We start from the raw sequence: 13,150 nt of genomic DNA, 5'->3' as shown, positions 1-13,150 counted from the left end.
TGTTCAGGAAATTCTCAAACCTTCAACTTGACTTTCCCATTTCAACTCACTCCATTAAATAAATTCAATTTCTATTGCTTTTAAAACGTTAAACTAGACATCAATAAAAACCGTAACTGAAAACACGGATCTAAAGGTGGTAATCCGTTAAACTGACGAAAAAATAAGTTAATGCATCCATGAGAACTAGGTGAAGACACTGAATGATATAACCTTACATTGTTTAAAATACGTCGCCATCATAGGACGTCATTAATAACGAGAACGTCTATTGCTACTTTGAATTTGTTTTATTGAAACTTCCCGTTTGGTAAAAATTGTTGTTATAAATGTCTGTGATTACTGGCTTGAAGCCCATTCCGAAAATATTAGAATCGTAAAGATGAACTTCCAGTTGATGTATTTAGCTTGCTTATGTGCTTTTCTAGGGTTCGCGTGCTGTAATCCACTTGATGGTAAGTCTTTGTTTATACTTCATAGATTAATATTAATTTGAATATTATGCTTTATCAAAATTTTATGATTAAACAAAATCTAATATTTGAAAAAATACTTATGACTAAAACGAAACTTAATTAAATCTTATCACTAATCAAAATGTAATGGTTTATAAAATTCCAGTGGTTAATCAATATCTGATAAGTTTAATCTGATTATTGAATTAAATCTTATGAATGTTAAAAATATTAAATCTTATAGTTATTAAAAATATTTAGAAATCAAAAATAATAAGTAAATAAAACAATGCTTTTAATGTTATTTATGTACTATAAGAGTTAGCGCTAAAAATATCGACTTACATTTAGCTATAAAATTTAAAAACGCAAGAATTATTGGGTTGAATTATTGGTTTTGGGTATCAATTCTACGGTATTTAATTAAAGTGTAAGATTTAAACTACACTGTTACTTTAAGTTAGCATAAATTTATTTTATTTTGTCCAATAGCTCTGCTGAAATTGTCCCTAAACAATCGCTATTATACAAATTACAACAGCAAGCTGGTTTAATCTTGTTCAAGTTTGTCAAATCAACTGATGATGAAGACCCTTCCAACTAATGAAGCTTTCTTGAAATTTCAAGGAATTATTTTTTTGCAGTTTATTCATACACTGAACAACAACACTGCACTGTGGGCCATGATCTTTGGCCAAAAGTCAAAAATTAAATTTTTAACTAAAATATGTGTAGGCAGTTTTAATATATCCCAAATGAAGTATTTAGAATCATTCCAAACATTTTAATTTACTTTTCGGATCGACGAGAGTACAATGTAATGAAAAATATGTCTAAAATTTTTTTAATGTAACTTTTAAATTTTTATTTCAGAAATATATATAGGAATTTAACCTTACTGTTACATTTTTATCAGAGTAATTAGTCTGAAATTATAGTACAATTTTCCAATTCGTAGGATTAGTTAATACTCTTGACAAACTTATAGTTCATATCCTATCATTTGACATTTTACAATGTTTTAATGACTTTCGAAACTTAGTTCCAAAAAGTTCCACGAGATAATTAGCTAAACTTTTTTTTGTTGCTTTCCTTGATGATTCTTCCTTCGAAAAAACATGCCCCATTTTGCCCGCACTGCAAAGGTGGACAAATAAACCGAAAAACAAAAATAATGATTTTTTTCATGTTTTCGCGTTATTTTGTAATTATTTCGCGTTATTTTGTAATAGTACTTCGGAAATATAATTTGCTTTTCATTTTTAATATAAAATTACCAAAATTATTATATTTCCATTGTTATATTTAATTATTTAAACGTACTATATTATTATTTTTATTTTTGCTTGCCATATTTCAGCAGACATTTTGTTTTTTTTTCGGGTATTTTTAGTGTATTTCAAAATTTCAACTATGAATTTAATTTATCTGCACATAAAAATCCCTAAATAAAACCCCCCAAATTTTGAAGCAAATTTTATCGAAATACTAATTTTGGCCACAAAACTTTGGATGCTGGCCCACTGTGCACTGCATATATTTTTAATTCCTGTTGTTTCATCATCGCTTCTGGCTTTTTCATTTATCTTTTCCTTCTTCGACTCGTAATGCGAAGTCAGGAAAACAATATCCCTAATATTTGTTTTAACAGACCTCTCAGTGCTCTCATCATTGATCAACATAAATCCAAGTCACCAATAAAAGTGCAATTTTGATTACTAAGACATAAAATAAACAAAATGATTTAAAAGCTTCAACTTGCGAATCTATTGCGTCTACCGAGTTAGAAGTCTCAATATCAATTTCTATATCAATTTATTTCAATATCAATTTATCTTTACTTTTACCCAGATAGCAAAATATAAAAAATAACATAATGAGTTTTAGAACATAATCATGGATCAGTAAGAAATTCTCAAATTGTTTATCTTTATTTCAGCTAGTCGTTTTATTCTAGGGAAAAGAAACAATAAATCACTTCATCTTGCAACAATTTCACGTCATGTCAAACAATTTCACTGTAGTTGACTTAAATGCATTAAAAAATATTCTGGAAATTTATTGCGTTTTAATATATGTCTACTTTTAAATTAATGTTATTCATCATTATTTCTAGATATTTTCCAAGATGTGTATGGAAGGAAAACAGAGAGAGATCTTCGTGAACATTTATTTAAAAACTATGACAAACTTGTTAGACCTGTTAAAAACGCGAATGATAAGATCACTGTTTCTGTCGGAATCACACCTCTTCATCTAAGAGATTTCGTAAGTATTTCTTTAATAACTTCAAAATAATAGAATATTAAACTTGAATTTTTAAATTTTTAAAAGAAACTGGCTTACGATGTCTGATACTGTCATTTAATTACACTGTAATTACATTGTCCTCTAAGCTTCTTTTCAAGCTTAATAAAGAGGGACGCTAGAGTATTCGATAATGCAAATTCAACCAAGTAAATGATTGATGTTATTTTAGCTATGTACAAAGATTGTAGAAAACTTTAACTCTCAATTTTCAGCTCAAGATTTCTGAATTATGATATCATGTGAACTTAGATTATTTGTGATAACTTTGTTATACACTGTAAAATTATCCAGGGCAAATTACGGACCGAGTAGTACTTTTTGCTGTAATATCCAATTTTACAGTCAATCTTTTAAGAATAAAAAAATATGATCTACATTATCAGAGCAGTGATGGCTTAGGAAATAGAGGGTTCGTCTTCCAATGAGGATAACCGGGTTCGATTTCCAATCGATATGAATTCCGCATCCGGCTTGCACCGACCACAGTGCTGAAGTGAAATATCCTCAGTGGTAGACGAATCATGGGTTAGATTCCTCTTGCCACCAGGCTAACCGTGGGATGTTCTCGTGGTCTTCCTCTCCATGTAACGCAAATGCAGGTTAGCTCCATCAGGAAGTCCTCCACGAAGGCAAATTTCTCCCAATACTTGATCCACGAGTTGCTTTGTTTTCTGGATTGGGATCAAAATTACAAGGCTACGGAGTTGAACATTAGTAGTCGTAAACCGAAAAAATTGGGTCGCCTGTTCAACGACGGTTATAAAATATGAAATAAAATAAATAAGAAAATCGCAGTATTTTAAAAATTACTTACAGTTTTATTCTCTTGGTGCAGAAACGTTTTGTTCCATTTTTAAATATTCCGTCTAATAGTAAGTTAATAATGTACTTAAAATGTACTCAAAGGTATCATTTATCAAATACACTCTTAAAGATATCATTAATAGTTCCACGCATCATGTCAATGATTTACTCAAAAGTATTATTTATCCTATTTCCTTGTCAAACGCATAGCAAAAATGATATTTTAAAAAAATTACGCACCTAACAATTTCATTTATTTTTTCTTTTAGGATGAGAAACACCAAGTTATTGTGTTGGAGACATACACCATGCTGGTAAGTTTTATCAACAGGTATGACTAATTTTCACAAAAAATAAAATTAATTAAATTCTTCGTTGTTCATTATTCAAACATTTACGTTGATTAGAATAAATATCCTCTCCTCATTATTTTCAGAACTTATGTATCTAGAGCACTAAATCTCGTAATATTTAAGAATGAAAGGATATAAATACATCTATGCATATTTTGATAAGAGTGTAAAAACAATAAGAAAATCATTTATTTAATTTTTGTCTTGGACAAAAATATGTCATAAATAAGCACTTTGATTTCATATTTTGTAACATTCTTGTAAGGTAAATAAAACTTCAAAAAATTAAATTTTAAACTTTTGAAGAATTCTTCTTAAAGCCATTGCAATTAGTAATTAAAAAAATATATCAGGTATGTTTTCTTGTTCTCGAAGCTTATGTATTCTACTCAAAGATATCGATTTTAATTTTGAATAAGAATAAGAATAAGAAAGTTTTAGCGTAATGAATTACAATCATTACACGGAGAAAATAATTCTAATAAAATCACTGCACTGTATGCTAATTTATATATCTGGTAAAAAAAAAAAAAAAAAAAAAACCCCGAAAAACCGAAGTATACGGTATTTAAACCATTAATTAGATAGTTTTTCTGTTTGTATGGTAATGATTTACTGGAAATTCTTGTTTTCAATATCATAGCTTTTATTACCAAACATTTAGTTAAAAAAAGCAAAACTGAAAAGTAAATTTAACTGCATAAATGTTTTTTTTTTATATCATGCTTTAAGATATCTGATAAAACTACCAAACTTTACCTCATTTAACCTATTTTATCATGCATTAAAAACCATATTTTATTGTTATTTTACAAAAATCATTACCAAAGAGCTTCGGTAAAAATGATCGAGCTTTTAGGTGCTTCCATAGATCTGAAAATACGAGAAAGTCTACCGTATTCTTGTAGTTATGATCATAAATTGTTTTTCAGTGGAGGAGGATTTGTTAAATTTTTTGTTAGACTTTAAAGATGAGTCTTTTATAAAGGGGGAAAAAGTCGTGCGTTTATTTTTATTACATAAATATTAGGAAAATTAAAAGCGTAACATAATCGAATTTTTTTAATTGATTATTTTGAAAGCTCTATTTTTTGGAAACAGTTATTTATATCTTTTTTCAAACTTTGAACAATTTGAATAATGCAATGTTACATCGTTCAGTTAACTAAGCATAATGAACTAATTCTTCAGATGTACTAGCTGATGCTGTTAAAAAAACAGCAATATGAAGCTTAACTACTAGAACAGTACCACATAATCAAGCCTGTTGAGCAGGCTAACGATGAAAGAAAAGAAGTTCGCCGTTTTTATTTGAATGTTTAAAATTTTAAATACTTTTTTTCTTACTCGAAAGTCTCTCTTCATTTAGTATAATTCTCATTTAATGTTTTTCATTTTAAAATACGCAGTGGATAGTTTTACTATTCAGCAAATAAGTCAGATATTTTTAAGAAAAATAAAGTTTTAGTTGTAAAACGAAAGTTTAAATCACATAGAATGACAAAATTATGGCAACAGCTATGTACCATGGGAACAATATAATTGCTAACAATAAGTTGAAAATATTAAAAAAGTCAAAATTAAAGTGTTAAAAAGCAGAAATAATAAGTATAAGCCATCAAAGGCCTAACTTAGCAATTTTTTTTAAAAAGCTATCTCAATAAAATTGAAATCCAATTTTTCACGATGGTCTTTCTTTATTTAGTATACCCACCATTTAGTTTCTTTCATAGGCTGCATATATTTATAACGATGAGCTCTTTGCTCTATAATGATGGGCTGATCACCACATAATTAAATCCCAGTTCAAGCACGAAACACAATGAAATCACTTGACTACTTGCCAGTGACGACATGTTGGTAAATCGTGGCATTTGTTGATTCAGAAGCCAATTAGGTTTAACACACACGCAGAGTGAGTTGGAAATAATTGAATTTAAACAGAATATATACATTGTAGTTTAGAAAATGTGGAATACAAATACGCGCACTTTTAATTATGTGTTACAGTTCATTTAAAGCCTATGATTCTTATGATTAGATAAAGAGTAACGTCGAAGTTTTAACCTGTGCTAGCAATAAAAGCACGAGACCCAATGAAATCACTAGACTACTTGCCAGTGACGACATTGTAGGTAAATTGTGGCATTTGTTGATTCAGAAGCCAATAAGGTTTACCACACACACAGAGTGAGTTGGAAATAATTGAATTTAAACAGAATATATACACTGTTAAAAATTTTAGAGCGTCTTGAACCATAATGCCACAAAAATGCTACAACCTTAACAGGACGCTAATGAGAACCATATTTAATGAGATTGAAAAAAATTTAAAAAAGTACATTTTGATAATAAATGATAATTGTATAAAGGAAAAACTAATTATTTTGTTAGTAATTGGTTTTATATACTCTCATTTTCAGAACTGGACAGATGATTACTTACGATGGGATCCATCTCGTTTTGAAGATCTGTCAGTACTTCGACTACCATCTACAGAAGTATGGAGACCAGATGTTTCTGTTTATGGATCGTAAGTGGATTCATCGATTCTATTTCTATTTTTGAACTATAATTATTCCTGTACTGTATAATACTTTTGCATTTAATAGACCAGAGCAGTCCGTTATGGCTCCTGTGCCTTTCACCAATGTGCTGTTGTACAATACTGGTAGAGTACTTTGGGTGCCGATGTTTACAATCCGAAGCCGCTGCCCAATGCTTAAAGCTAGTAAGAAAATAGTAACATGCAACATTCAGTTAGGATCATGGACATACGATCAAGATACTCAGGATATAGCACTCATTAATAACAAGGTAATATCTACTTACTTTAAATTTAAATGAAGCAAATTTCGTGATTGTATTTCTTAAAAAAGTATTTCTTCTTGCGGTGTGCAGTATGCTATAATTAAAGTTACTCTTCGAGAGCTGCTTTTGTCAAAAAGAAAGATTTCATGAAAAATAAATAAATCATGGCATAATGAAATAATACAGTGTAAAAACTGTGGTGTAATATTTTATCGAATATGATGTTAAATAACCTAAACAATTGCGGGAAAAACACTTTATTTTAGGTTATTACACCAAATAGAGAGTTCATATATTATTTACTGAATGATATTTAAATCTAAATACTTAAAATTAAATAAACTTGCATTTATCTCTCGCGCTTTCACACCACGCGAGTATTATTTTCACGCTCGAAAAAACACCAATGTTGGCGTGCTTGCTGTTGGTTTCTATGCTGATATTCATCAAGAGAAGCAAAAGCTTTTTGTTAAAGTATGTATGTTTTAACATGTGCATTAAGAATAATTATATTTAATTTTTAATTCTCTGGGAATTGTATTTTTTATTACCGTTTTTTTTTTTTTTTTAAATAACCGCTGTTAAGGAGTCGACCCAATTTGGAGTTTACAACTATCAATGTTCAAAATCCGAAGCCTTGTTATTTTGAACCCAATCCGAAAGACAAGGGAACATCTAGATCAAAATTTGGGACAAACTAGCTTTCGTGGAAAAATTTCGTGGAAAGCTTTCGTGAACTAATCCGCATTTGCATTGCATGGAGAGGAAAACCATGAAAATCTCTCACGGTTGGGCTTACGGAAAGGGGACTCTAACTCATCTGTCTACCACTGAGGGATTTTTTACATCAACACTGCAGTTGGGGCGAGCTGGAGTAGAATTCGAATCGACCAGCCATTGTTGGGATTCGAACCTGGGTCACCTCATGGGAAGGCGAGTGCTCTATCTTCTGAGCTACCATGGCTCTGGGAACTGTATAAAATGATTTTTTAGTGCATAATTTCTATCCACTTAAGTTCTATTTAGTCTAGGTGAGATTTGTCGTAATATCCTCTCTGTGCTATGCGTATCGATTTACAAGTTATTAAAGAATTAGTGTATGTTTGCATTACAAATTAATGATTCTTAATTTATAACATATTGTAAAAATAACATTACTGACTCATACGTGTATCTTTTTATACTGTAATTATAATTTTTAAGGTTATTGCATAAAAAAATAAAGGTGGCTATTTTACGTCAAGTATAGTGTTAAAAAACATTGGTATAATGAAACACTAGATCCAAGAGTTATGAATGGCGTTTCATTTCATCAGTAGTTTCTACCATTTTTGGTGTACAGATATATATGCTAAAATCTTTACAGTGTGATAGCTCTACCTAACGTATCATAGACTTATACAAAAAAAACTTATACAAATAGAAATTTGGCCTCTGAGATCCCCAGATTTGAATCTTTGTGACATAGAGCTACGGTTCCGTCACATTTCCCTTCGAAATTGAAGATATCACAGCATGTCTGGAGAGCTTCATTCCCCAGCATACATTGCTTCCACAATTGAACATGCAAGTTCTTGTTTCTTTTTATTGTAGTTGATTTAGTGAACAACATATTGAGAATATTTTGTAAACTGAAGTTCATTAAATGATGTTAGTTGTTATTGGTATGCATTGTTTGAAAGTAGCGACACACGATTTAAAGGTGATTTCAGTGTCTGAATTTGTTTCTCCGGATGACATAACTTTAGTATGGATTTACCAATTTTTCATGAAATGTCACCGCATAGTTTACAAGCTATTTAGAAATGTCAACTTCAATTATATTCACCTTGTACTTTTGTGCACTTTTACAGAAAAAAAGAAAAACGGAAAAATTGATTTAAAATGCATCCCAAAGTAATTATCTTATCATATTCTTTGTAATTTTGAATAAATAAATTTCTTTTAAGGATATTTTTTTCCCTTTAAATTCTTAAATTGAACTAAAATAAACAAAGGTTTAACAATATTCTTTTTGTGAGACCTTTTGTCTCTTGGTTCGTTTTTAAAGACTACTCATTAAGGATGACCAAGGATTATTTCAATTTTTGCTTATTTATTACTAAATTCTTGATTATAGAATTATTTACAAAATGATACATGAATTGGAGAATATAATATTCCGGAGCGCTGCTGCTCCCTTCTCTCTCATACTTTCTCTAGCATAGTTCAACTCGAAACTCAACTCTTCTGCGTTCCAAGCTAATCTCTCCTGCCTTCAAAACTGATCTCTAAAAAAAATCCTCTTTCCCATAAGAAACAGTCCTTTGCTCCACCCCCAAATGTAGGGGACGACACCTGCAGTGTCCTTCACCCTCTGACCCTCAGGTCAAGGGGTCAATCAAATGCGTGGGAGAGGAATCAGGATCCTGACACTTTTCATCTTAATAATGTATTCAAGAAATGAAAAAGTTTAAAGAATGTCCAGAATTTACTCGTATGTCACAAAACTGTGAACTTATTCTTTATAATGGTATTTCTAATGCTCCTAGCCAAACCAGCAAGCCTACTTGATGAAAACAAATGAAATTAAGATAGAGCATGAGTTGCTTTTTTTGTCAGTGGCACCATCTATGGCCAAGAATACAAATTCAGCCACATACAAATCACGGTCCGTATCGAGGGCGGACCCATTCATACATCCATTCATTCATCCACAGATCGTAATTTTGATCTGAACCAAAAACCGATCAATCTGTTATTCAGTATCTCCAGTGGCATAATTTGCTAGGGGAATATGAAGGACTTTGTGACCCGACAGATTTAGCGTGCACCAGTCACCATTTAGTAAACGGGGAGTCTTCAGTTGGCGGGGATCGAACCAACGACCTCTTGGGCATGGACCCAATGCCCTACTTATCAGACCATCCCAACCCTCTCTTTATTATGAAAAGATAAATATTTAAAGTACAGCTTAAACTCCTAAGGAATGTATAACCATTTCAATCGCTTAAAAGAAATAAGCACTTCAAATGTGATTGTTCCTCTGTTTCATACAATGCTTTTTTTACAGGTTGATTTGTCTAATTTCGTTGATAACAATGCCAACTGGAAACTGATCGATGTTGTGTCAAACAGGGTAGCCAAATATTACCCTTGTTGCAAAGAAGCATACCCTGTGCTTAATTTTAATGTTACTTTAAAGAGGAGGAGTAGAAGTGAGCTTCAATCAAACGGGGTTCTTGATGAGGAAGACGTGTCCATCAATTTACAAGATGTCGTACTTTCTGATTTCTCAGAGGCTGATAAATTGCTAAGACGCTGAGTAAGTATTTAGATGTTATAACTGTATTAAATTATTTTTCTTCGTTATAAGGAGCAGATAATGTTCGTTGTAGAAGAGCTAAATACTAGCATGTATACAATTGAATGATTTTAAAAAAATATGCTTTCAAATTAAGTAATAATTTTAATTTCCTCAAAATCTATGTATACTTTTTACAGGAAATGGGCAGCGTCAAACGTACTACTTTTGTATTTTTTTTGTTAGATGTGGAGAAAAGCATAGGACATAAAATTATTTTCTCGTGTCTTTTTTTTTTTTTTTGCCACTGAGAAACTTGTGCTTATTTTAATATTTTTCTCCTTTTAGTTTGGTGTCTGTTTGTTTTTTTTCGTCATAAAGTGGCCGAATTTCGATTGACAATGAATTACTCTTGAAGTGCTCAAGAAACGATCGAATCTTGTATTTGTCATCTAGAGAAAAGCTCCATATGAGATGTTATCACTCGATCCTAGTTAGTCGGAAAGTTATAGAAATTTTGTTCGCAAACATTTTTGGTTTCACTTACAGAATTTACATTAAAAAATTACAGTAAACTAACCAGAAGAAGTCTGTTAATCCACTGAACGATAAAGTTTACGGTTTAGAACGATTCATTATCTTTAGGGGTTCGAAACTTTGTGCAACTGGTAGAGTTAAGAAAAAAAACCGTGAATACAAAACTATACGGTTTTGAAACTATTTATAACTATAATGGTTTCAAAATCGTTAAAATGATATTTCACTAGATTATCGTTTGTTTGTTTATATTATGCTTATCCTTAGGTAATTGACATTGGAGTTAAATTGTGGTTGAGTATTGTTTTGTCAAGTGAATTGTGGATTGTAGTTTGCGTACTGGTGTCATCTGTGCTGCTGCCAGCTATGCGCGCGTGAGATGTTACGTATTCCTGGGTCAGCAATTGATATTTGCAGGTCGATAGAAAATCTGAATGTGTTGAGGGAATAAAGAAAATATTATGGTGTTAACTATCGGATTCGAACCCTCGTTTAACCAAATATTGGCAAATAAGCTCTTTCGGCTGATGTATATTCTCAGCGGGGAAAAACCAAGTGGCTTAATAGGGTATTCATCACACTCTTAAAACTATGAGATAGTATAGGCATCTGCTTGTTTTTTAGGCATTTGATGATGGAAAATAGAAATATTAATTCATAACTCTTATCACATGGTTTCGTTTCTAGCTTACAAAGAACGTGCGCTCGATTCAGTTTCTTTTACCGCATTAGGTGAAAATAGTCAATAATGGTTTGAATATTATCTTATTTTTTAGTCATGTGACTGTTTCGGTTGAATATTGTAAAAAAAAATAATAATGGAATAAAAAAAAAAAAAAACAATTAATAAAATTGTCATTTAATCATTTTTTTCGAAAAATCTCTAACAGTGTATAGACAAAAAAACGAGTTCAGTTAAATGTTATTAAAAATATTGAATTACGAGTTACAGTAATAAAAAAAGCTCTATTGAGTTCTACACGGGACGTGTAAAGGATTTAGAAAGTACTCACGAGTGAGGGTAATATGATCAAAGCTAAAATTATGGTAGTTATATTTATGCATAATTTATACATCTATATAACATAAGAACATAATGTTCTAACATAGTTTTTCATTGTTGTTGGTGAATTTTTATGGACAGAAAATCGCATAACAGGATCCAGTTTTCTCACTTTGATTTACATATTATTTTTGCTGTCGTCAGCGTAAAATTAATAAAAGTCATAAAAGTATTATTTTCCCATAAATATTTTGGTATCCCTAATTTTGGCAATAATAGCAATTGGTAATAATACCAGTACAGATAAAAATAAATTTACCTGTACTGTTATTATTACATTTTTGATTTTGACTGTTTTCGAAATTAATAGTTTAAAACAAAGATTTATTATTAATATTATTATGACGCATTTCTACGCTACATTTAACAACGCTACATTAACAACAATATAAATTACAGTTAAAAAAATTCGTTAAATGATTTAGAACTTAATGACGAGTATCATGCACAATGTGAGGCATGATAATAGTCAGCTTCATGCACGATGTGATGAATTAATATATCTGTCTGTTTGGTAAACGAATCAGCGCACAAAATATGCTACAACAATATACTTTTAATTGTTATTTAAAAAATGATAACTTAGAAATGTTCACTAATAGATCTAAATTAAATAATAAGGGCAATAATTGGACATGGGTACACAATTGTGAGGAAACTGAATTCTTTTTAGTACATATATTTGAAGTGAATAATTTCAATTTTCGTAGAAAAAACTGTTTTATGTCAAGAAAAACAATTATTGTGAGGGTATTATCGGGGTTAGTTAGCGACAGTGAACAGGGGCTTATTCCATTAGTTTATGTAAAATTTTTAATTTTACTCACTAAAATAAAGTCTTTAAGACAGAGTCTTTAAAAGTAAAGATCTGTTCATTTGACCAAATATTAATTTGCGTGGTCCATTTTTTTTGGGCATTGGACATTTAATTAAAATTATGTAAATTTCGTAAAATATGTGATGAATTAAAGAATTAAGTTATTATATCAACAGTCAAATTTGTGTTTTCCTTTACAGGGTAGCAAGTTTTGATCAAATTTTGTTCAAATTGCAGACGCATCTTTTATTGATGGAGTTCCAATGTAATGAAGAGACTTTTGAAATAAAAATTTTTATATTACGGGTTTCGTTTGAATTTTGTGGCTTTCACATGACATTATTTTCAAAAATGATTAGTCTTTGGTTTACATTTCTTAAAGTTGTAATAACAAATATGATCACTTAGGTTGAAGGTCTGGAGCAAAAGCAATGTAAGTTCAGATTCACAAGTTGTTGGTGAAAGCTAAAGGAAATTAAAAAAATAGAATTGATTTATCTAGTTTTTAATGACGCTATTATTTTTGGTCAAGTAACAATTTAGGTTTCTTAAAATCAGTGAATCCTTATTATTTATAATCATAAAATTAATCGGTTGTAAACAGAAAATTTAACTTCTTTTGATTATAAAATGAATTATTTTGGACCAAAGTGGTATCCTATTTGATCAAAAATTGTTCTATCTTCCATGAAGAAATGGAAAAATTCGTTTTATCTG

General features: G+C 30.4%; 1 protein-coding gene across 1 annotated transcript; it reads left to right on the top strand.

Moving 5' to 3' along the window:
* Positions 1–12,736, top strand: LOC107457088 (neuronal acetylcholine receptor subunit alpha-7-like). Its single transcript, XM_016075148.4, has 7 exons — positions 1–455; positions 2,572–2,723; positions 3,839–3,883; positions 6,346–6,455; positions 6,535–6,739; positions 9,786–10,037; positions 12,634–12,736. Exons 1-6 carry the CDS (start codon positions 383–385, stop codon positions 10,035–10,037), a joined length of 837 nt encoding a protein of 278 aa, XP_015930634.1. The 5' UTR covers positions 1–382; the 3' UTR covers positions 12,634–12,736.
* Positions 12,737–13,150: the final 414 nt, after the last annotated feature.

The sequence above is a fragment of the Parasteatoda tepidariorum genome, chromosome 7, assembly GCF_043381705.1.
Source record: "Parasteatoda tepidariorum isolate YZ-2023 chromosome 7, CAS_Ptep_4.0, whole genome shotgun sequence".
Taxonomy (NCBI): Eukaryota; Metazoa; Arthropoda; class Arachnida; order Araneae; family Theridiidae; genus Parasteatoda; species Parasteatoda tepidariorum.
This window is presented reverse-complemented; position numbering and strand designations above follow the sequence as displayed.